The following is a 25758-nucleotide window of genomic DNA, read 5'->3' on the forward strand; positions in this document are numbered from 1 at the left end:
ATACCTCCTTTTCCCACTGGCCCAACCTTTCCCTATGCACCTTAGCATCCTTCTAGCTTTAATCGTCACCTTTTCAACCTGTTTGGCAACCTTAAGATCATCACATACAATCACATTCAAGTCCCGCTCTTCTGTCGTGCACATAAGTTCTTCATCGCTTAAACTGTACTGTTCTCTCAGGTTTTTGCAGCCCAAATGCATGGCCTTGCATTTCTTAGCATTAAATTTTAGCTGTCAAATTACAGACCATTCTTCAAGCTTTTATCATGTTATTAACACCAACCTGGGTGTCTACTCTGTTGCAGATTTTGGTATCAACCACAAAGAGGCAAACCTTACTCGACAGCCCTTTAATAAAAATGTTAAAACAGACCCAGGAACAGAACCTAGAGGCACACCACTGGTAACATCCCTTTCCTCAGAACGATCTCCATTGATCACTACCCTTTGTCGCCTTCCACTCAACTAGTTCTTGACCCAGCCCGTTACTTTGGGACCCATCCCGAGGGCACTCAGTTTATTTATTAGATGTCTGTGCAGAAAACTGTCAAAGGAAAATTCAATAAAAGTTTTGAACTAAAAAAAAAATAAAAAAATAAACTACATCTAGCACACTCCCTCTACCCAATTCTCTGGTTACCCAGTCAAAGAAATTGATCAGATTTGTATGACAAAACCTACCTCTAGTGAATCCATGTTGCCTCCAGTCCTGTAATCCATAGGATTACAGAAACTTCACCATTCTCTGTTTTAAAAGCATTTCTATTAATTTGCTTTCCACAGAAGTCAGACTTACTGGCTGTAATTCCCTACTTCTTCCTTTCTTCCACTTTTGTGGAAATAGATCATATCAACCCTTCTCTAGTCCTCTAGTACCACTCCCAACTCTAGAAACTTATTGACAAGGTAGGTCAGCAGAGCCATCAGAACTTCCCTAAGTTCCTTCAGTACCCTTGGATATACACCATCCGGCCACATCGCTTTGTCTACCTTTATTTTAGTGAGCTCCTCGCAAATACAACCCTCTGAAATCGATCAGGGTCTACCACTCCTCCATCCCTATTCAAGTTTATCTTCTGCGATCCCACACCCGGCGCTTCAGCTATGAACACAGCAGTGAACATTGATACTAAATCCCACCCCCACCCCTTTCTCAAACAAATGTACTAGGTATGGACATAAACCTCCTTCAGCAGGACCCATAAAAAGAAAATCATCAAAATAATTAAGCTTATTCCCAACCTCAGCCATATCTTCCACCAATCAGTGAACAAATATGTGTCAAAGAAAAGGGACCAAGTCTTAATGCACACTTTCTTGAGAAATGAGGCAACAATGTTAATTAGGTTCTATTTATACATTGAATTATCTTGCTAATTGAAATGGTATATATCTGGCAAATAAAATAATAGAAAGATGTGGTTTGTTGCATTTGAATCAGCATCTTCTTGATTATATTGCCAGTTGAATAATTCAGTTTCTAAGACTTGGTCTCTTTTCTTGGATTATGACAAAGATCCAAGATAAGAGCACATAACACCCCGCTGAAAATCAAACTTAAACATAACAAACATAAGAAGTGCCTCTGCTGGGTCTGACCAGAGGTCCATCGTGCCCAGCAGTCCGCTCGCATGGCAGCCCAACAGGTCCAGGACCTGTGTAGTAGTCCTCTATCTATACCCTTCTATACCCTTTTCCTTCAGAAAATTGTCCAATCCCTTCTTGAACCCTAATTCCATACTCTGTCCTATCACACCCTCTGGAAGCACATTCCAGGTGTCCACCACCCTTTGGGTGAAGAAAAACTTCCTAGCATTGGTTTTGAATCTGTCCCCTTTCAACTTTTCCGAATGCCCTATCGTTCTTGTAGTTTTTGAGAGTTTGAAGAATCTGTCCCTCTCTACTTTCTCTATGCCCTTCATGATCTTATAGGTCTCAATCATGTCCCCTCTAAGTCTTCTCTTCTCCAGGGAAAAGAGCCCCAGCTTTTCCAGTCTCTCAGTGTATGAAAGGTTTTCCATACCCTTTATCAAACTTGTCGCTCTCCTCTGAACCCTCTTGAGTATTGCCATATCCTTCTTAAGGTACAGCAACCAATATTGGACGCAGTACTCTAGATGCGGACGCACCATTGCCCGATACAACGGTAGGATAACTTCTTTTGTTCTGGTTGTAATACCCTTCTTGATTATACCTAGCAACAGAAAAGATTTTGGATGTCCAAAGAACAGTTTAAATGCTGACTCAGTGCCAGCCTTAGCCATCAAACATCCTTCCCACAAGATTGCAACAACAAAACTGCCTGCTCCAAAGAAGCAAATTACATTGAATAAGTGTCAGGGTCTATGAAAACATTTCCATCTACTTTAATTTGATTTGATAAATTATGAATTAGCCACAGTTTGCAAGGACACTTTTTGGCACAGTGCCCAATGGAAAACCCACAAAATCAGGAAAAGGAGGCTAAGAAAATGGGTCAGCTATTCTACCCAACTCATGCTCCTTGCACAATTGTTCCATCACCACCTCTCTATGGGCTAGAACTGAAGGCATATATTGGGATTGGGGACTGTAAAAAAAAAAAAATGGTGGACTACTATAAAGACTAAGAAAACCCACATTAAACCCTTTAGACAGCACTTGTGCATAACCCCATTAATAATATTTCTCTGGCCAGATGGATACAAAATACAATTTCTATTCTGTAAATTACCAGCATGGTCTAAAGTGTAATACAAAAGAATAAACTAGAACATGTCTAGATATAATTTCATAATTTGATACAAATTACATGAGATTAGTTAAAACAGTTCTAAGAATTGGTTGACCATGCCCATTTTTCCAGCTAACAAGGTATTTCAGACTCACGATGGCACCTTGCACTTTTACCAAGGTGATAGTGGTGGTGGTACCCTTATTTGGACAATTGGCTAATCAGAGCCCCGCCCAAAGAGGAAGGCAAATTGACAGTTTCAAGAATGGTCAAACTCCTCCAAGACTTGGGATGGATCATCAACTTCAAGAAGAGCCAGCTGGAGCCAATCCAGCACCTGGACTACTTGGAATTTTGTTTGACACGGCCTTGGGCCAGGTCTTTTTTCCAGAGCTGAAGCTCCAGAAGTAGATTTCAGACTTGCAACAGAACCAACTCCCACGGCATGGCATCATTTGCAGGTCCTAAGGTTGATGGTCCCTTGGGCAAGAGTCCATATGAGGCCTTCCACATCAATCAGAAAGTCCGTTTGCCCACTTTTCACTCTACGCGGTCTAAGAAAAAGGATAAATTATATCTTTTCAGATGCCATTTACAAAATTTCCTCCTTAGTGTACAAGAAAGTCTTGTATTAGAACATGCTAAACCTAGTTTTTGTTGCAGCTTAGTAAAAGAGTCTCCATGTTACTTGAATCCTGAATAAACATTCTAGAAATTATAATTGTAACAGGTTAACCAGTGTTGCATGAAAACTACATATGTGTAATCCATACCTGTTTGTGCAAAAGAAGGCTTTGTTAGAAATGCATCTGGCTAAAGAGTACAAAATTCCTCCAGGCCTAAATATTATTGTAATTAGGAAAAAAAAAAGTTTAAAAATCTCTTCTGCACAATAAAGCTGGTGCACTGCTGAGAAAAGTTCCAACTACCTTGTTGAAGAGTCAAATGCACATTGTTAAACAGCTCAGTATTATTAGTTATTTTTCCAGAAGCTGCCCCCAAACTGTAATCTATAGGGGTAATATTCATCCTGAGGTTGTAAGGGGCTGGTAAGTTGATATATGTGCTGATCTGGAACTGGGCACGGGCACATATTCAGACTGGTGCCCAGTTCACTTGGCCTGTAAAGTGATCCTTTTACTAACGTGTACTTGTAGCAATGAATTTGGAGTATGTTTAGTGCCATATATGTGCTAAGTGTCATGCAGCCCATAGGTATGCAGTGGGTTAAATGATAATTAGTGCACTAATTATATTAGCACATCATAATGAAAGGATCCCAAAGTCAGGACGGCCTTTTAGCCCCTTCTGCCTAGCTAAACCTTTTTGAATATCAACCTGCATATTTTCAATTGTGTTGCTAAGAAACTTTTGAGGGTTTTTTTTTTGCCTTTTTTAGCTTAAAAAGTCTAAATAAATCTGAACTCTTCCTGGTATGTATTTATAAATGATCTAGAAACAGGGACAAAGTGCGAAGTAATAAAATTCGCAGACGACACCAATCTATTTAATGGGGCTAGGACTAAAGAGGACTGCGAAGATTTACAAAGGGACCTGAACAAACTAGGGGAGTGGGCGACGAGATGGCAGATGAAGTTCAATGTAGAGAAATGTAAAGTCTTGCACGTAGGAAACAGAAACCCGAGGTACAGCTACACGACGGAAGGGCAATTATTGAGTGAGAGTACCCAAGAAAGGGATTTGGGGGTAATAGTGGACAAGACAATGAAGCCGTTGGCACAATGCGCAGTGGCCTCTAAGAAAGAGAATAGAATGCTAGGTATAATCAGAATTAAAAAAGTTATCCTGTCGTTGTATCGGGTGATGGTGCACCTGCATCTGGAGTACTGCGTCCAATATTGGTCACCGTACTAAAGAAGGATATGGCGATATCAAGAGGGTTCAGAAGAGAGCGACACATTTGATAAAAGGTATGGAAAACCTTTCATACGCTAAAAGACTGGAGAAACTGGGGCTCTTTTCCCTGGAGAAGCAGAGACTTAGAGGGGAAGTGGAGAGGGACAGATTCTTCAAACTTTCGAAAACTATAAGAATGAGAGGGCATTTGGAAAAATTAAAAGGGGACAGATTCAGAACCAATGCTAGGAAGTTCTTCTTCACTCAACGGGTAGTGGACACCTGGAATGCGTTACCAGAGGGTGTGATAGGACAGGGTACGGTATTGAAGTTGAAGAAGGGTTTGGACAATTTTCTGAAGGAAAAGGGGATAGAAGGGTATAGATAGAGGGCTACTAAATAGGTCCTGGACCTGATGGGCCACCGCGTGAGTGGACTCCTGGGCATGATGGACCTCTGGTCTGACCCAGCAGAGGCACTGCTTATGTATGGTTTAATATTTATTTATTCAATTTTCTATACCGTTCTCCCAGGTGAGCTCAGAACGGTTTACATGAATTTATTCAGGTACTCAAGCATTTTTCCCGGCTGGCTCACAATCTATCTAATGTACTTGGGGCAATGAGGGGATTAAGTGACTTGCCCAGGAGGGCAAGGAGCAGCGTGGGTTTGAACCCACAATCTCAGAGTGCTGAGGCTATAGCTTTTAACCACTGCGCCACACTCTCCCCTCACCAATAGTTAACATTTGATGCTGAAAAATCTGAATACTGACTGTTTTAGCAGAAAGTTGCTAGCTTAATATGATGGCGATGACAACTTGCTATGAATGCTAACAGTCTCAGGGGGATTGATTTCTTAAGCAAGTATGGTATGATAGTTGAAAACTGTTAATTATATAATAATAATCATAATAACTTTATTCTTTTATACCGCCATAACCAAAAGTTCTAGGCGGTTTACACTAAAAAGACCTGGACAATCAGCGAAATACAATAATACAGTAAAAAATACAAATATTTGTAAAATAGAATTTCAATAATAAAACTCACTAAATAATAAACTTATCAAACAAAGTGGTCTTAATTAATTTCCAAAAACTGTATTGGATAACATAGCTTGCTGAATACATTTACCTAACCAAGATTGTTGCCTACCAGCTTGAAATGCAAAGGTCCTATCTAAGAAGGTCTTATATCTACACCCATTAATTTTTAGATAAGCAAATAAGTAGAAGTTTCTAGTTTCTCTTGATGGTCTATGCAACACAAAATGAGGAAAAGGTAAGCTGGAGACAATCCCAATATCAGCTTAAAGCAGAAAAAGGAAAATTTGAATAATAATCTTGCCTCCAAAGGCAGCCAATGAAGTAAATGATAATATGAACTAATATGGTCGTTCTTTTTTAAACCAAAAATCAATCAAACAGCTGTATTCTGAATTATCCTTAATTTCCTTAGAATTTTTTTGGGTGCTCCTAAACAGATGATATTACAATAGTCTAAAATAGATAAAACTAATGCCTGCACCAATAGTCTGAACGATAAAGGATCAAAATATTTTTTTATGGTTCTTAATTTCCACATTGTAAAAAAGCATTTTTGTACCACTAAGGGCTCCTTTTACAAAGCTGCGCTAGCGGGTTTAAAGCGCGTGACTCTTCATCACGCGCTAACCCCCGAGCTTGCTGAAAAACTATCGCCTGCTCAAGAGGAGGCGGTAGCGGCTAGCACGGCTGGTGGTTTAGCGCGGCTTTGTAAAAGAAGCCCTAAGTTTGTGTGTTCTGCTAGTGATTGGATTTGCATTGAAGCTTAGGGCTCCTTTTACAAAGCCACGCTAGCAGTTTAACACGCGTAATAGCGTGCACTAAACTGCCAGCCACACTAGCCGCTTCCGCCTCCTCTTGAGCAGGTGGTAGTTTATCGGCCAGCGCAGGGGTCAGTGCGTGATGGAAAGTCCCATGCGTTAAACCCGCTAACACGGCTTTGTAAAAGGAGTCTTAAAGTTGTTAAGATAAAGATTAAATTAATGTTATTTTTAGCTTAGCCAAACAAAATAACCAGAATCATAGTTTTCCTCTGGGTGATTATACTTGTCCTATCATGATACTTTCTTACTGGAGTCAGGAGATGTTACAATCATAACAGAATTAAAATTATTTTCTTTTAAATGAATAGAGAACAAAAAGTTAAAACATAATCCTGTCTTTATGTCTTCTGCGCAGTCTCATGCTTTTTCAACTTTACCACACCATCAGGAATTATTCTATCACCAAATTACCCAGAAGAGTATGGAAACAACATGAACTGTGTCTGGTTGATTATTTCTGAACCTGGAAGTCGGATTCACCTCATTTTCAATGACTTTGATGTAGAACCTCAGTTTGACTATGTCTCGGTAAAGGATGAAGGAATTTCTGATTTGCCAGCTCTTGGAACGTTTTCTGGCAATGAGGTCCCTTCCCAATTGGCCAGCAATGGGCACATAGTTCGAGTGGAATTTCAATCGGACCACTCTACCACTGGGAGAGGCTTTAATATCACTTATACAAGTAAGAAGCATCTCATGTTTCAATGCACAATTCTTTCTGTTGTAAATTGATATTAGAATATGGTGTTAAGTTTATATGGAATTGGAAAGAGGAGACGATTTACCTGAAAATGAGAGGTTCGCTGTTTTGCTCAGAGTGGATGGAAGTGACATTGCAGGATGCCCTGCTGATGTAACTGCTGGGGTCCCGCTGACTCAGAAAAGAGCAAGCTGCCCTATTGTCATATGGCCATAGAGATACTGTATGTGCAAACGGGCATGACTTATCTCTTCAGAGCCTTGGAGGAGGACACAGAATAATTTAGAGAATCTAAATTTGAATGAATCTTTAATTTTCTTTTAAATTGTATTTATGAAATGCCCTTGATTCACTATAACAGTTCAACAAAATATTAAAACTGCTGGTATTAAGCAGTCATGGGGCCTATGGACAAGCATTTCATCACCTAAGGGGGTGTTATATCCCCTGAGCAGGTTAGGTTAAATTTATCATCAGGTACTTCTCATGAACAGTAGTATATTTCTAAAGTGTTGCCAGACACACACAGCGCTGTATATTAAACATGCAAGATGCTTGCAATCTAATTATACTATAAACTCCTATACATTTGCCAAAAGGTGCTTAAAAAGATACAAAAAAGAAGGCAAAAGATGTCAGTAAGGACTCTATGAGTGTGTCTATCAGCTAATCACTACTAACAGACCAAACCACACAAATACCAAATGTCAATTGAGGAGTAGGGACGCTCTCAGTGTGAGGTTATTAGCGACGGGAGAACAAACTCCAGCGCTTCCACTACAAAGACGGAGGTGAATCACCCCGCCTGCACACCATCATCGGGCGTCCCTAGTGTGCAAAATCAACTGTGCAGAATTAATAACAATAAATAAGTCACAAACAGTGAACTAGTGAGAGAGTGAATCACACTGAAAACCCACTCATAGAGTCCTCCCCAGCCTAATCCCCAAGATACAAAATGAAACCACAGCCAACTTAGCTTTTAAAGCGAGCCAAATGAGGTCAATGAGAATTGCAGGAGACCAGAATAGTCATTGGATCAACCGGTTTCGGGTGAAACTCTTCATCAGGATCTTAAGGCTGGAGCAGAACCGGCTGGGAGGGAAGCAGGCTTCCCTCCCTCCGTCTGCTTCCCTCCCAGCCGGTTCTGCTCCAGCCTTAAGATCCTGATGAAGGGTTTCACCCGAAACCGGTTGATCCTATGACTATCTTGGTTTCCCGCAATGCTCATTGACTTCATTTGGCTCGCTTTAAAAGCTAAGTTGGCTGTGGTTTCATTTTGCATCTTGGGGATTAGGCTGGGGAGGACTCTATGAGTGGGTTTTCAGTGTGATTCACTCTCTCACTAGTTCACTGTTTGTGACTTATTTATTGTTATTAATTCTGCACAGTTGATTTTGCACACTAGGGACGCCCGATGATGGTGTGCAGGCGAGGTGATTCACCTCCGTCTTTGTAGTGGAAGCGCTGGAGTTTGTTCTCCCGTCGCTAATTACCTCACACTGAGAGCGTCCCTACTCCTCAATTGACATTTGGTATTTGTGTGGTTTGGTCTGTTAGTAGTGATTAGCTGATAGACACACTCATAGAGTCCTTACTGACATCTTTTGCCTTCTTTTTTGTATCTTTTTATGCAATCTAATTATGACAGATGTAGAGGACAGGGGTGAATTTATACATGATACTAATGTGGGAATTACAAGGGACTTAAGAGGTATAGGGGGGTAGGGTAGTAAGAGGGAATTACAACAGATATGGGCATTTTACTAATTGGCAGGGTAGGTCTTAAATGCAGCTTCAAAAATGTGGGTTTTCAGCCTGGACTTGAAGGGCAGATAAGTCTTGTGCCTTCAGCTTTTCGCATGCTGGAGAGAGTATGATTACCACAGGACTGTAGATGATTTAAGAGTAGATGAAGTTTCTTCAACTATTTGTCTATTTGACTTTTGGAAGGTGATTGCTAGAACTGAGTTTTTGCTGAAGCCTTTAGTGGCAAACTACAGACAAAATGGTAGAGATTGATCTAACTTGTCTGGTTTGGAAATCCATTTGGACTCTAAGGAACCCCAGCTTACCTTTGTGCATTCTGTAGATTAAAGATAGTTTGAATGTCTTCATAAAGATAAGAGTCTTTGGAGAATCATGTCAGAGCTAAAAATTAAAATTTCCATGTTTCCGCTTATTTTCTGCTGAAGTATTGCTAAAACAGTATCTTAAATTAGTTTTATTGTATCTAACTTTGAAGCGTGGTTTTCCTTAATTATTACACCAATTTCACCTAGCAAGTATTATGCTAAACACAAAGCCACTCTTACTTCCAATTATCATCTGTATTTTTACATCACTTCTAAACAGGGGGAAAAGATCTCAGTGGCTGAATATTCCTCTACAGAGACAACTAGCCTCACAAACTGCTCACCATCATTGGTCATTTTAAAAAAACAAACCTCTTTCCTATTTAATTAAACATTTTCTTATATTTATTTAAGAAAATAAAAGAATATTAGAAAAGTTGTTTAAAAATAAGAAGGAGGGGATTTTTATGATCAATGATGGAGAGTATTTTGGGAGCCACTGAGGTCTTTCCCCCCCCCCCCCCTATTTAGACCTTCTAATATATTTTTCAAACAGGAAATCTCAACACATTTCCTGTTTGAAAATACATGTGAGATGGACATCTGTTTGGGACATTCTGATGTAGTTGCCCCTATTCTGACTTGGACATCCTTTCAAAAATGCCTCTCCACACTGGCGTTTATTTCTCTGCCTGAAGACTTTGAAGTCAGGTATTCCACAAGGTTCTCTGCTTTGTCAGTTTTACTGTTTATTATGTACACTATGCCCCACATGACAGAAGTTCTGTGATATGAATGTTCATTACTATATTTGTGATGATACACAGTTTTATTTTTATTTTATTCTTTCTTTTTTACTTATCTCTGAAAACTTCAGCATTTTCTGTAGAACCCTCATCAGTTAACTTTACGTTTATCTACAACTGAGGGCTCCTTTTATTAAGGTGTGCTATGCTTTTTAGCACGCGTTAAACGCTAACGTGTGCATATTAGTCTATGGACACATTAGCAGTTAGCGCACGTAGATTTAACATGTGCTAAACGCATGCTAAACTGCATAGCGTACCTTAGTAAAACAGGGGGGTGAGCTGTTGACTTTTAGCCAATCTAAATTTCATGAGAATCTTTCCTATCTGCTGTTTAATAACAATAAGGTTCAGATCTCAGAACAGGTTTGTAGTCTAGGGTGAGCTTGAATACTACTTTATCTATGAAATGCCATATCAAGACAGTTCTTTTTTACCCAGAGGGTGGTGGACACATGGAACGCACTTCCAGAGGATGTGATAGGCCAGAACTCTGTACAAGGGTTCAAGGAGGGTTTGGATAGGTTCCTGGAGGATAAGGGGATAGAGGGGTACAGATAGAACTTGAGGTAGGTTGTAGATGTGTTCATAAACTACTTCACAGGTCGTGGACCTGATGGGCCGCCGCGGGTGCGGACCGCTGGGCAAGATGGACCTCTGGTCTGACCCAGTGGAGGCAACTTCTTATGTTCTTATGTTCTTAGTGCAGAATATTTTAGATTGTGTCTTTTAAAACAGGATGACACCCATTTTTCATCCTACAAACTTTAGAACTGTAATGCAGAGTATGTTTCTTTCTAGACCTAATGATTATATTTTTTAAATTTATTGGGAGCTGTCTTAGAGTGGAGGATGGGCATTCCTGAACTATTCAGCACTGCTCCATTACTGTACACTAAAGGGTAAATTCTATGTATGTTGCTTAAAAAAATCAGCACCAAGAAAGGTTATCATTTATCCCAATTCTATAAACCAGTGTTTTTCAACCTTTTTTGGGCAAAGGCACACTTGTTTCATGAAAAAAATCACGAGGCACACCACCATTAGAAAATGTTAAAAAATTTAACTCTCTGCCTATATTGACTATATATAAAGTAATTCTCTTGAATAGGAATCAAATAAACACAAAGAAAGTATTTTATAATTACTTTATTACGAAATAAAAATTATAAAAATTATAAAATACTTTATTCAGTGCGAAACCTGGGCCTGTTTGGCTGAACACAAAGCTGATATTCTGGCTGGAATCGAAGAAAGACACACACGTAGCTCTTCGTCAACAGCTCTCAGTCTCTCTCTGTATTTGGTTTTTATAGCATACAAAAATAGACAAATATACCCTCCATCCTTTTTATTAAACCACAATAGCAGTTTTTAGCGCAGGGAGCTGCGCTGAATGCCCAGCGCTGCTCTTGACGCTCATAGGCTCCCTGCGCTAAAAACCACTATTGCGGTTTAGTAAAAGGTGACCATATTGTAAAATATAGACAGCAGATATAAATTCAGAACTGTGCATAGTAAGTGAAGGGAAGTTTTCATCTCTGGGAATTTACCCAGTTAACTATTAAGTTATTTGGGCAAATTCCTTTGAAAACTGTGGTAATACTGCCTCCACTTTGCTAAATTTAAAATAAAATCATTTTTCCTACCTTGTCTGGTGATTTCTGGTTGCACTTTCTTCTTCTGACTGTGCATCCAATCTTTCTTCCCTTCTATCAGCCTGTATGCTTTCTCTCCTCCACACCTCATTCCCTCCCCCAACTTTTTCTTCCTCTCTCCCTGACCTTTCTTTCTTTTTTTCTGTTTCTCTTCTTTCCTTCTGTTTCCCTGCCTGCCCCCTTTCTTTCTTTCTCCCTGCCGTTTCCCAAGCCACTGCCACTGCCGCTGCCATCGGGGAACAGGACCCACCAATGGATAACAGGCCCCAAAGCCGACGCATGCTCTCCCTGACGTCAATTCTACAATCGGAGAGGAAGTTCCGCCCAGCAAGGCAGCGATTGGCTGGCCCGAACTTCTTCTCCGACTGCAGAATTGACGTCGGGGAGAAGAAGACTTATCAGCTCGATAGATTAGATCGCCAAGACAAAGTGAGTCCTGGGTGATCGACTCACTTTGCCTTGGCGAGCTACTGGCGCCCCTGCCTCGGGCCCCCTGTCAGCTCCGGGCCCGGCGGCCCTGCGGCACACCAGGCAACATCTCGCGGCACACTAGTGTGCCGCGGAACAGCGGTTGAAAAACACTGCTATAAACCGTCTCCATTGATAGATGCAGTTTATAGAATCACGCATAATGCCCGTTGCAAATGGCTAACATTTAGATGCAAGCATTTATGTCAGTGAAAACCAGGCCTACATGCTTATGCCTAAGTTGTACGCAGATCGGGCGTATTCTATAACATTGCGCCTAACTTTTAGGAACACCCGTGACACGTCTATACTCCTCCCATGACCAAGCCCCTTTTGAAATCTGCACACTAGAATTTTTTTTTTTTTTAAATCTTTATTCATTTTTAAACTTTCAACAAGTACATAATAATACCATCACATTCACTTTAATATAACTTATTAATCTTACATATATTGAAATCATAATACTATTTCTTCCTCCCTCCCTCCATTATATTCTTATAATTTGACCTTCCCAAACCAAAAAAACTGATTATGCTAAGCATGTTATGAAGAGAAACAAAAGCTAAGTTCTTGAATATATTTATATATTTAAAAATTTTATAAAAAATAATTGTCGGATGAAGTGAATCACAATTATATTAAATGAAATTAAGCACTAAGCACTTTTATAAGGGAGTTGTAGCAATAGCACAATGCACTTTTAAGATTTAAAAACCAAAGAAGAGCCGATGATGAAGTGACCACGTAAAGCTTGCCGCGATGAAAGTTTTTTGATGCGGTGGAGTGGTGGGGCTGAGGCTCATAGATTTTTAAAAATTGCCTTCTGAACAATATAAAAGATGTAATGAATGCTCAGCTGCTGATGGAATATTATAACTTAGAACTTAGGCAACTGTAATATAGGCCAGGGTTTTAAAGGCCTACATTATAGGCCTTCAATTCATAACCCTACTTCCCACTGCCCACTGCTCACCACCCTAGCCAGCAGATTCACCATCCTCCCCAACTGTATTTCTCACTCTGGCATCCTCTTTTTCTGTTTTGTCTGTTTAGATCAGTGGTTCCCAAACCTGTCCTGGAGGACCCCCAGGCCAGTCGAGTTTTCAGGATAGTCCTAATGAATATGCATGAGAGAGATGTGCATATAATGGAGGTGCCAGGCATGCAAATCAGCTCCATGCATATTCATTAGGGCTAACCTGAAAACCCGACCGGCCTGGGGGTCCTCCAGGACAGGTTTGGGAACCACTGGTTTAGATTGTAAGCTCTTTCGAACAGGGACTGTCTCTTTCATGTCTCTGTATAGCACTGTATATGTCTGGTAGCACTCTAGAAATAACAGTAGCAGTAATAGTTCAAGGTAGTCCCCGAATTACAAACGTCCAACTTACATCAGACTTGTAGTTACGAACGGGCATCCTGCTTCTCCCTTCTATGTCCCAAAGTGTCCCTCTCCCTCCCTCTATTCTGTGTCCCAAGTTCGTGCCTCCCTCCCACGGGTGTTTACCACGGTTCCTACATGTGGCCCGCGGCTGACCTGGAAGCCTTTCAGAGGGATGGTTTCTGGGTCAGTCAGCTGCGCGCCATATTTAAGAACTGCTGCCTGTGGCTTTGTGAAGAGAAACAAGTGTGACTAGATGGAAGGAGGAGGAGGGAGCCGGCCAGAACAGGTAAACACCCGTAGGAGGGAGGCACAAACTTGGGACACAGAATGGAGGGAGAGAGGGAGAGGGGCATTTTGAGACATGAGAGAGAAGAGGTGTGTTGGGACACAAAAGGAAGAAAGGGATCACAAACTTTGGATAAAGGATGGAAGGAAGGAAAGAAAGAGGGAGGGTCATGAACTTGGGACATAGGATGCAAGAATGGAGGGAGCAAGGGAAAGAGATATAGAGTTGGGGGGATGGAATAGAAAGGGGGAATTGTTGGACATGGGTGTCTGAGTGAGAGGGAAAGAGAGATGGTGCACATGGGGAAATGAAGAAAGAGGAGACTTGGGCACAGGGAGGGAGAAAGAATTATTGGACATGGTGATGGTAGAGGAGTGAGGTAGAGATGCATAAGGAAGAGAGAGATGAGAAGGAGAAATGCTGGATGTTGTAGTGGAGAAGGAAGACTGAAACAGATGGAAAGGGATGCAAGAGGGGCCTCAAGGAGGTAGAGAAGATGGGAAGAATACTAGGATCAGACTTTGGGAGGGCACCTTGGGACAGAAACCTTGAACAGTTTCAAACCATTCTCCCACAAAGACCTCACAACCATAATCAACTCTGTATGCCCCACAACCTTGATCCTGGACCCAAGTCCCTCCACTAAACTTCTGGACACAAACGAGGTATTCCTGTAATCCATCCTACCCCTAATAAACGAGTCCCTTATCACAGGTGTAGTTCCACTGAGCTGGAATCTACCATAGTAAAACCACTCCTGAAAAAAACAACCATGGACCCAGACAACCCAAGAAGCTTCAAACCTGTCTCAAACCTCCAATTCATCTCAAAAATATTGGAAAAGACAGTACTCATGCAATTGCAAGACTTCATGGAGACAAACGTCACCCTCTCCAACTTCCAATCAAGCTTCAGAAAACACCACAGCACAGAAACAGTGCTTTTGGACATCTTAGATGACTGCTGGAAAATCCTAGACAACAGAAATGATGCATTGCTGGTACTATTAGACCTCAGTGCTGCCTTTGACACCATCGACCACTCTGTCCTCTTGTCCAGGCTAAAGACCATTGGAATCCGTGACAACGCACTTCAATGGTTCTCTTCATTCCTGACCGACAGATCGCAGAGAGTTCTACTAGGAAAATCCTTATCTGAACCCAAACCACTCCACTATGGAGTGCCTCAGGGAGCCTTATTATCACCTCTCCTCTTCAACCTTTCTGTCAAACCAGTACTGGACATAGCGGGAAAACACCGAATCAGAATCCACTCTTTCACTGACGACCTACAACTCTGTCTTCCCCTAGGCCGTCACTGAGACACACAAATCTATAACCTCCAATCTTGTTTAACTGAAATAAAGCCCTGGATGACCGGGAACAAGTTACAGTTAAATGAATCCAAGACAGAACTTCTCTGGATCCACAAAGATAATAATAATAATAATAATAACTTTATTCTTCTATACCGCCACAATCTTGCGACTTCTAGGATACTGAGAAAGCTAACCAGAAAATAAATGTAGAAACCCAACCAGGTCATGCAGGTGCAAGACCAGAGGGCTAGGACTTTGATAGGAAGATAGGACTCAATTAGGAAACCAAGGAGGCATGGGGGCCCCTTCTGGTGATTTAGACAGGTCGTGAACTGTTTGGGCCGCCGCGGGAGCGGACTGCTGGGCAGGATGGACCTATGGTCTGACCCGGCGGAGGCACTGCTTATGTTCTTATGTTCTAGGCGGTTTACAATCAAGAGTGCTGGACATTCAGTGAAATACAATAAGTAGATATTCAGAGGAAATATAGAGATCAGAGACCTCAGGAGGCAATAGTATAGAAATACAGTTTGCTGAGCGAAAATGTAATATGTTCATTTTAGTAGGTAATGTCCGACAGGACCTGTTGGGGATAAATAGCAACGTAAAGTTACGATAAGATGAAGATAACAGATTATATTTATAACAGTGCTGTAAGTTTAGATCTTTGCGTATGCCCCCGTCCATCCTTTTCCTGGGGCATAAACACCCTTACACCCAAAGACAACATCTGCAGCCTAGGAGTAACTCTTGGCTCTAACTTATCAATTACTACTCCAAAACTAATGGAACAGAACCTCTTCAAAACCTGTATTGATTCTAACTTATCAATGACAGATCACGTATCCAAACTAGTATCATCCTCCTTCTACTACTTCTGCCAACTAAAAACCATACATTCATACTTCTCAGATCCCGAATTTGCCCAACTACTCTACACTTTTGTACTATCCCGCATAGACTATTGTAACACTCTACTAGTGGGCTTGCCTACCAAAACTCTCTCCGCCTCCAAAGGGTGCAAAACGCTGCAATCCACCTTCTGAAAAACCTAGGCATCTGCGACCATGTTACCCATGCATTAGCTTCCATGCTCTGGCTGCCCATTCAAAAACGCTGCACCTTCAAGGCCCTGCTCCTTGCGTTCAAAACATTCCATGAAACGATTCCATACTACATGAAAACTAAACTACAAATCTACTTCCCAAAGCAGCCACTGAGGTCCCAAGGAGAAAACGACTGACCTTACTGGCCGCTCCTTCAAAACTGAAACAGCCCGCAAACGCTCCTACTCACATTTCATACCCAGACTTTGGCACACCATCCCCCCATCTGCTAGATCACTAGATGGACTCTGGAACTTCAGGAAGGCCGTGAAAACCTTCCTCTTTACAAACCCAGCGCCTTAAAGTCATTCACCCAGAAATGCCACTCAGTCAACACACCTACGCCACCTAATCTCACCAGATGTTACTTAGTGCATATGTTTTATTGTCATGTCTATATTGTAATTTATGTATATTATGTCATCTCTGTCCTGTCTCGATTATTATGGATGTAGTTTGTAACCCATTCTGGGCTCCTTTGGGAGGATGGGCTAAAAAATTGAATGAATAAATAAATAAATATATAAATAAAAAGAAAGTTTTCCACTACCCTATGTTTAGAGGGAAAGCTTCTGAGTTAGCAGCTAGCCATGTGTAGGAAGCACTGCCTGTGGCTTTGTGAAGAGAAGCAAGATCTGAATTACATACAAATTCAACTTAGGAATTGTTTTATAAAATATGAACTAATTCTTAACCTGGGGATTGCCTATAGTAGTAGAATCATACTTAATATATGCCTAAGTTTTTCACCACCACTAAACATACTTACTGTGGAGTTAGGTGTCATTAGGTGCCATGTGATATGCACCTATCTTTTGTAGAATTGTGCCTATCATCCAATTAAGTTTTATTTTATTTTTTTCATTTCTGAGCTTGATAAAGCTTATTATTGAAGCCAATTTACTAATTAAGTTAGGTGTCTAACTTTAAATGCCTCAGAATTTCTCCCTAAATGCTTCCACATTGTTGTTATTTTATGTGCAGGTGCTGCAAACTAATGGGAACATTAGCTCACAACCTGAAAAAAAGAGTCTGACTTTAATTCTGCTGTAAATCTGAGTTTAACGTATGGGACAGTCCCACATTAAAACACACTAAGCCCAGCTTTCACTGTACACTAGTAGAAGGGATCCTTAATTTGGTTGCATCAGGAATGTTTTATCAATGCTTGTTGGTTAAAATCTATAGCCTAGAAAATATGTTCTCTTAGGTCCTCTTTTACAAAGGTGCGCTAAGCGTTTTAGCGCATGCTAAATCAACGCATACGCTAACTGTGAATGCATCCATAGGATAACATGCACGTGTTAGCGTTTAGCGTGTTTTTAGTGCATGCCAATGTTTAGCGTTCACTAAAAAGTATAGCGCACCTTTGTAAAAGAGGGGGTTAGTATAGCTAGATCATTTTTGTAATATGCTTTAATATTTTTAACCTGGCATTGCTGTTTTATTTTACAGTCAATCATTATTATACAGCTGTATGCATTTTTCAATATATTTAGAACATGTAAAAAGGTCATTCCATGTCTAGTGAATCAAAGCTCCCCACTCGATCACTCAGAAATTGATGGAATTTTTTCAGAGACTTCTAATGAAGATATCCAAAGTTTTGGGGCATGGTCTCAACTAGGTCTAGAGTTAAGGGCCCCTTTATTTGAGCTACTTTTTTTTGTATCTGTGGAAGATGCCAAGTGGAGACCCTCCTTGAAATTGGACAAGTTGATATGGAATTACCCAAAACAGGAAATATTGATGCATATGAACTTGCTGTATCCAAATGTCCCAACTATTTCTGCACAAAACTACCTTTCGTTTCTTTCACAGCCTTTGGTCAGAATGAGTGTCATGATCCCGGAATTCCCACCAATGGAAGACGTTTTGGTGATAGGTTTCTGCTTGGGAGTTCTGTTTCTTTTCACTGTGATGAAGGTTTCATAAAAACTCAGGGCTCTGAATCCATCACTTGCATAATCCAGGAAGGAAATGTTGTCTGGAGCTCAACAGTCCCACGATGTGAAGGTAAAGTGCTGATAATCTTCTCAGTACACCTGTATTTGTAATAATACTGAAACACAATATTTTCTGTTAATCTACATTTCATTCATATGAGGGGGAAGGACATTTGTTTCACTTTTGGAGTTTTTCTACTTAATCTTAAAATGACTGGATTGAATCTAAGCAAAGGCAGTCCAAAATCTATGCTTAGAAAATTCTGATCTGTGTTCATGCTTACTAAGAACCTACTGTAGTATTCATGAGCATTTGCACTAATTCCTCAGTGTACTAAGCATGTTTATACATATTATTTGCATCAGTTAGCTTAGCAGGGTTTAAAAAAGGTTTGGGTAATTTCCTAAAAGAGAAGTCCAGAGGCCATTATTGAGATGGCTTGGAGAAATCCACGTTGTATTCCTAGGTAAACAGCATAAAATCTGTTTTACTACTTGGGATCTAGCTAGGTACTTGGGCCCTGAGTTTGCCACTGTTGGAAACAGGATACTGAGCTTGATGGACTTTTGGTCTGTCCCAGTATGGCAATTCTTATGTTCTTAAATTTTCCAAATTTAAAATATATTAGTTTACATAATTAATGAAATATTAACAAGCAATCATATAAACCAGTGGTTCCCAAACCTGTCCTGGGAAACCCCTCAGCCAGTCAGGTTTTCAAGATATCCCTAATGAATATGCATGAGAGAGATTTGCATACCTGTCACTTCCATTATATGCAAATCTCTCTCATGCATATTCATTAGGGATATCTTGAAAACCTGACTGGCTGGGGGTCCCCCAGGACAGGTTTGGGAACCACTGATATAAACCGTTCTGATCTCCCTTGGGGGAACGATAGAGAAAATTGAATGAATGAATAAATAAATAAATATATTATTCAGAATTAATTTTATAAGAAAGACACTAAAAATTAAATCAAGAATGAAAAAAAAAGAGTGGAGAAAATAATATAATTAACTATAAAAGAACACTAAGGCCCTCTTTTACTAAGGTGCGCTAAGCGTTTTAACACATATTTAGTGCGCGCTAAACCAACGCATGCGCTAACCACTAATGCATCCATAGGATAGCATGCACGTGTCAGCATTTAGCGTGTGTTTAGTGAGCGCTAACATTTAGCACGCACTAAAAAGCATAGCACACCGTAGTAAAAGAAGGGGGTAAGAAATTTCAAATCAAAAAGAAGTTAATCTGTTTCCAGGGTGTGGCAAAAAACATCCGACATTGAATCCAGAAAGAAGTTCAAACTTAGCTTCACATTAGCGTCGTTCTGTTGCACAGTCCTTTCCAAACCAACGATTCAACCAATGATTGTAATCCAAATTCGAGCAAAAGGAACAGGAACAGGAGCAAATATTTTCTCAACAAGAGAATCCTTGTTTCACTCACACTGCTGCATCAGGAGAAGCACAACTCTTTATAAAACGTTGGGCTCCTTTTACTATGGTGCACTAGCGTTTTTAGCGCATGCAGCAGATTAGCGCGCACTAACCCCACGCTACGCGGCTAGAACTAACACCAGCTATTCCTCGTGTTAAAGCCCTAATGCAGCTTAATAAAAGGAGCCCTTTGTTCCTAGGTGTGAAACTGCTTCATTAAAATATTTGTTCCTGGGCGGACCGCACCCCCTGCCGACCCTACTATATACCATTGCCTGAAACTCATCCAGAACTCTAACTAATGAGGATTTGGCAGAATGCAGAGGGACAGCGCATCAAATTGTTGGACTGCTATGCTGGCGCTTTTGGCCCTGAATAAGTAGCATATTTTGCTATGAAACAATCGTTTGCTGACTACACAAAGCATATTTGTAAAAACATTATTACATTTTTACATTTGATACGGGGGCTTTTTCCAAGCGGTGATATACAAAAGTTTTTTTATGTCTATGATTGTATGCTTGGTGAAGTAATTTTTCCTCACCATTGAGAATGAGGCTTTTTCTTTCGCCAGATAATTGCACTGGTGCCCAGGCGATTGTTGAATAATTAATGAGGAATTTGTGTATTTAGGATAGAAGATTGCATATAACTATTACTACTACTACTACTTATCACTTATATAGTGCTGAAAGGTATATGTAGCACTGTAAATTTTGGCATTTATACTTGGTCCCTGCTCGGAAAAGCTTACAATCTAACTTGGACAGGCAGACATGACATACAGGGTTGGGGTTGCAGAACCCAAGGTGAGAGGAGTCAAAAGCATTCTCGAAGAGGTGGGCTTTTAATTGGGACTTGAACACTGCCAGAGACAGAGCCTGCTATAGGGATTCAGGCAGCTTGTTCCAAGCATAAGGTGCAGCAAGGCAGAAGGGACGAAGACTAGAGTTGGCAGCTGAAGAGAAGGGCACAAATAGGAGGGACTTAACAGCTAAGCAGAGCTCACGGGAGGATCATAGAGGGAGATAAGTGAAAAGAGATAGTGAGAGGCAGCTGAGTGAGTTCATTGGTAGGTAAGTATGAGGAGTCTGAATTGCATTCGGAAACGGATGGGAAGCCAATGAAGTGACTTTAGGAGAGGAGTAACGTGAGAAATAAGGCTCTCCCGGAATATGAGTTATGCAGCCGAATTCTGGTTGGATTGGAGGGGAATGAGATGGCAAAGCAGAAGTCCTGAGAGTAGCAAGTTGCAGTAGTCTAAGCATGAGGTGATGAGGGTGTGGATAAATGTTTTGGTAGTGTGCTCAGAGAGGAAGGGTCGGATTTTGGTAATATTATAGAGGAAGAACATAGCATAAAATAGAATAAAATTGGTATGGAATTAAACGTTGATGCAACTGAACAAAAGCAGTGTACAAAATATACCCAAAGCTGGAAAAAAAAACCATTGTAGACTGCCATATATGATTTTGATTTGCTTATAAGCAATAAAGTTACCCTGTAATGTAAAATTTACAGTATGTGTCGTCATTGCACATATACTATAACTTTTTCCTTCTTTATTAGAAATGAAAAAGAAAACAACAAATACTTCATATAAAGGGAATTGGTTTGAAGAAAATTTTGCTTCTAGATTTACTTCAGAGAGCAAAAATCTCAGCTTGCTAGAGTTAATGTTTGTTATAAATATTGATAAAATGAAGGTACTTAGCTAATCTGATTACAAAGAGCAGTGAGCTTTTTAGTACTATGGACCATGTTTTAACTAATTTGAAGCAGATTAAAGATTTGCAATCACATAGAATAATGCCCTCAGTAGAAACATATTACAGTATGAAAGTCACAAAAATATCTGATACTAGTCTCAGAAGACTGATGACGGGACAATAAATTACACTGCTAGACAGTATATATTGCACAACTGTATACTAGGATCAAAAGGTTTGGCCAGAAATCTTGCTGGAAAGTGAGGTTAATGTTCCTTGGCAAGTTTAAGTATAAATGAAATAAACTTATTTTATTACTGTGTGACAGTTGTATGATACTGTGGCTGCCACTAAAAATGAAAAACACATTTATAGAATGCAAACAGCATAAAAATGTGCAGTTCTCTCAAATTTGAAAATAGTTAGAATAGAAATTATCCCAGGACAAGCAGGCAGCATATTCTTAACGCATGGGTGACGTCACCGACGGAGCCCCGGTACGGACACTTTTAACTAGAAAGTTTTAGTTGGCCGCACCGCGCATGCGCGGGTGCCTTCCCGCTCGACGGAGGAGAGCGTGGTCCCCAGTTTTTTCGTTTCCGCGGAGCGAAGAAGACGCATGTATTTTTCAACGGCCGTTGAAATATCGGATTTTGCCTTCCCGCTCGCGTTTTTGTCTTCCTTTTTCTTCTTTTACCTTCGGGTTTCTTTTTCGTTTTAAATTCCAAAAAAAAACCAACAACTTTGTTTTCTCTTTATTTTTCGAACCGGCCCCGGCAGGGCCTGTTGTCACCATACAGGCCTCTGGTTTTGATTTTGCGGAGGCCGTGTTTCCCTTCATGCCCCCTCAGCCGGGCTTTAAGAAGTGCCAGCGGTGTGCACGCCCGATATCTCTCACTGACCCGCACAATTGGTGCCTACAGTGCCTGGGTCCAGAGCATCGGGCTGACACCTGCACCCGCTGTGCTACTCTTAAAAAACGTACATTAAAAATAGACAGATCCAACAAAATATTCTTTTCGGCACCGGATCTGCCATGGAATCAGCCGCGCCGTCAACGGCATCGCAAAAGTCGGCACCGACTACTTCGACACCGCCTGATCCTTCCTCGGGGTCGCTGGCACCAGGTAAGCCGGCTAAGAAGCCTTCCACTTCCCTTGAGCGCCCTCCTGCCACACCGGTGACGCCGGTCCTCCCGGCATCACGCCGACCCCGCAAACGCTCCGCCCCGATTTCGGTGAGTGCCTCGTCATCGGCCGCCTCATCGCCGGGGCATAGAGCGGCACCTATGGTACCGAAAAAGAAAAAAGCGGTACCTGTGCCCCCTCTGGACGACTGCATTGCGGCCATACTCCAAACCCAACTGCAGGAGCAACTACAACAACAACTCCAGCACTTGTTGCCCACACTGTTGGCCCCACTCCTTTCGGTGCCGGACCGGCCCGAGCCTCACACCACACCACCGGTGTCGACACCATCAGTACCGTTGAACACCTCCATGCCGGTACTCGCGGCTGAACCACTTCATCCTCCGGTGCAACCACGCTCTGATGCCGACCCTCCCTGACATCGAGACCGACACCAGTCCCTCCGAGACCAGGACCTGCACCGATCTTCCTCCCCCAGTACCGTCTCGATGCGCTCTGGCAAATCCCTCTCTAAGACTCGCCATACTGAGCCATCCGCACCACCGTCCCGTCCCGCGCATACGTCAGGGACCCGGACTTATGGGAAGAATCCCCACCTGGTACCGATGATGAGGCTTCATCAACGGACGAGGAACCATCGATGGTCGATACCAGTTCCAAACCTGAACAGTCCTCATTCACAAAATTTCTACGAGAAATGTCGGCAGCTCTGTCTATCCCTTTGGAGTCCGACTCTAAGAAGTCCCAGGCTTTCCTTGACACCCTGGACTTTGAACAACCCCCCAAAGAATTTTTAAAGTTACCCGTCCACGACATCTTATGGGAAACTTTTTACAAAAATTGGGAAAACCCTCTCACGGTACCGGGTGCACCTCGAAAACTGGATAGTTTATATAGGGTCATTCCTATCCCGGGGTTCGACAAACCTCAACTACCCCATGAATCCCTTCTAGTGGAGTCCACTTTAAAGAAAACCCAGGGCTCCAGTGTTTATGCCTCTACTCCTCCTGGCAGAGAGGGCAGAACGATGGATAAATTTGGCAAGCGCCTTTATCAGAATTCCATGCTTGCCAACAGAGCTAATAATTACACCTTCCACTTCTCCTTCTATATGAAGCATTTGGTGCAACAACTCTCCTCCTTCCAAAAGTACATCCCTGAACGCAAGGTCCCGGTTTTTCAACAACAACTTTCCAGTTTGCTCCAACTCAGGAAATTTATGGTGTGCTCCATTTATGACTCTTTTGAGCTGACCTCTCGAGCATCTGCCTTGGCTGTTGCCATGAGGCGCTTAGCCTGGCTGAGAGTTTCTGCCCTCGATATTAATCACCAAGACCGCCTAGCCAACGCACCTTGTCTTGGTGATGAACTCTTTAGGGAGTCCCTGGACTCAACTACCCAGAAACTCTCGGCACACGAGGCCAGGTGGGATACCCTGATCAAACCTAAGAAGAAAACTCCTCCTGCTCGCCCCTACAAACAGCAGTCTTCCTATCAATGCAGGTTCTCGGCCAGACCTCTCAACCCGCCTCAACAACAACAGTCTCGCCGGCCTCGTCAGCAGCACCATACTCAGGCACGTTCAGTCTCACCCACCGACCAAGCCTCTCCCGCAGTCAAAACCATCTCAGCCCTTTTGACTCTTTTCTCCAGGGCATAGCCAGTCTCCCACCATCCTTGCCTCTTCCTCAGCCGATAGGAGGACGTCTTCAACTCTTCCTCAACCGTTGGGAGGTCATCACATCAGACCTGTGGGTCCTCAACATCATTCGCCACGGCTACTCTCTCAATTTCCAGACTCTTCCACCGGACAATCCTCCCATAGAGTCTGTTTCTCACTCCTCTCAATCCCCCCTCCTCCTGAGGGAGGTCCAATCCCTCCTTCTTCTCAATGCCATCGAAGAGGTACCCCCAGACCAAAGGGGTCGGGGATTCTACTCCCGCTACTTCCTGGTTCCCAAGAAGACAGGAGACCTCCGTCCCATCCTCGATCTCCGGAACCTCAACAAGTGTCTGGTCAAGGAAAAGTTCAGAATGCTCTCCCTTGCCACGCTTTACCCGCTTCTCTCTCAACACGACTGGCTATGTTCCCTAGACCTCAAAGAGGCCTACACTCACATTCCAATCCATCTGACTTCACATCGCTACCTCCGATTTCAGGTACAGCACCGCCACTATCAGTACAAAGTGCTACCCTTTGGCCTTGCATCATCACCCAGGGTGTTCACCAAGTGCCTTATTGTGGTGGCGGCCTTCCTCAGGTCTCACAACCTCCAGGTGTTCCCGTACTTGGACGATTGGTTGGTGAAAGCTCCTACGTCTCCGCTTGTGCTGCAAGCCACACAACACACCATCTCTTTCCTCCATCTCCTGGGGTTCGAGATCAACTACCCCAAGTCGCATCTGCTTCCCACACAGCGACTTCAATTCATTGGAGCAGTTCTGGACACCACTCTGATGAGGGCGTTTCTTCCCGCCGACCGACAACGGACCCTGCTCCATCTCTGTCGTCAGGTGCTCCTTCATCACTCCATCCCAGCTCGGCAGATGATGGTCCTCCTGGGCCACATGGCCTCGACGGTCCATGTACTTCCTCTGGCACGACTCCACCTCAGGACACCTCAGTGGACTCTAGCCAACCAATGGTCACAGACCTCGGATCCTCTTTCTCATCCCATCTCTGTGACATCGTCTCTTCAGCAATTTCTTCAATGGTGGTTGAACTCCTCAAATCTTTCCAGGGGTCTACTCTTTCATCTGCCCCCTCACTCCATGACTATCACCACGGATGCCTCCCCCTATGCGTGGGGAGCTCACTTGGGAGATCTTCGCACTCAGGGTCTCTGGACCCCTCAGGAGCGTCTACATCACATCAATTTCCTGGAACTCAGAGCCATGTTCTATGCTCTCAAAGCCTTCCAGCACCTTCTCTACCCTCAGGTCCTTCTTCTGTGCACAGACAACCAGGTCGCCATGTACTACATAAACAAGCAAGGCGGCACCGGATCTCCCCTCCTCTGTCAGGAGGCCATCCGCATCTGGTCCTGGGCCACGGCCCACAGTCTCTTCCTCAAGGCTGTATATATCCAGGGTGAACAGAACTCCCTGGCCGTCAATCTCAGCCGCATCCTTCAACCTCACGAGTGGACTCTGGATCCTCCCACACTCCGCTCCATCTTTGCGCGCTGGGGCACTCCGCAAGTGGACCTCTTTGCAGCTCCTCACAACCATCAGCTGCCCCAGTTCTGTTCCAGACTCTTCTCTCCTCA

At 42.4% G+C, this 25758-nt stretch overlaps 1 protein-coding gene across 1 annotated transcript in view; it reads left to right on the plus strand.

The window, feature by feature from the left end:
* CSMD1 (CUB and Sushi multiple domains 1) overlaps positions 1-25758 on the plus strand; it is a 2397241-nt gene that overhangs the window by 1544800 nt on the left and 826683 nt on the right. The window contains exons 13-14 of the mRNA XM_033936341.1: positions 6795-7121; positions 18065-18259. Coding sequence (XP_033792232.1) covers positions 6795-7121; positions 18065-18259 — 522 coding nt within the window. The remainder of the gene's footprint in view (positions 1-6794; positions 7122-18064; positions 18260-25758) is intronic.

The sequence above is a fragment of the Geotrypetes seraphini genome, chromosome 3 (genome assembly GCF_902459505.1).
Source record: "Geotrypetes seraphini chromosome 3, aGeoSer1.1, whole genome shotgun sequence".
In the NCBI taxonomy this organism is placed as follows: domain Eukaryota; kingdom Metazoa; phylum Chordata; class Amphibia; order Gymnophiona; family Dermophiidae; genus Geotrypetes; species Geotrypetes seraphini.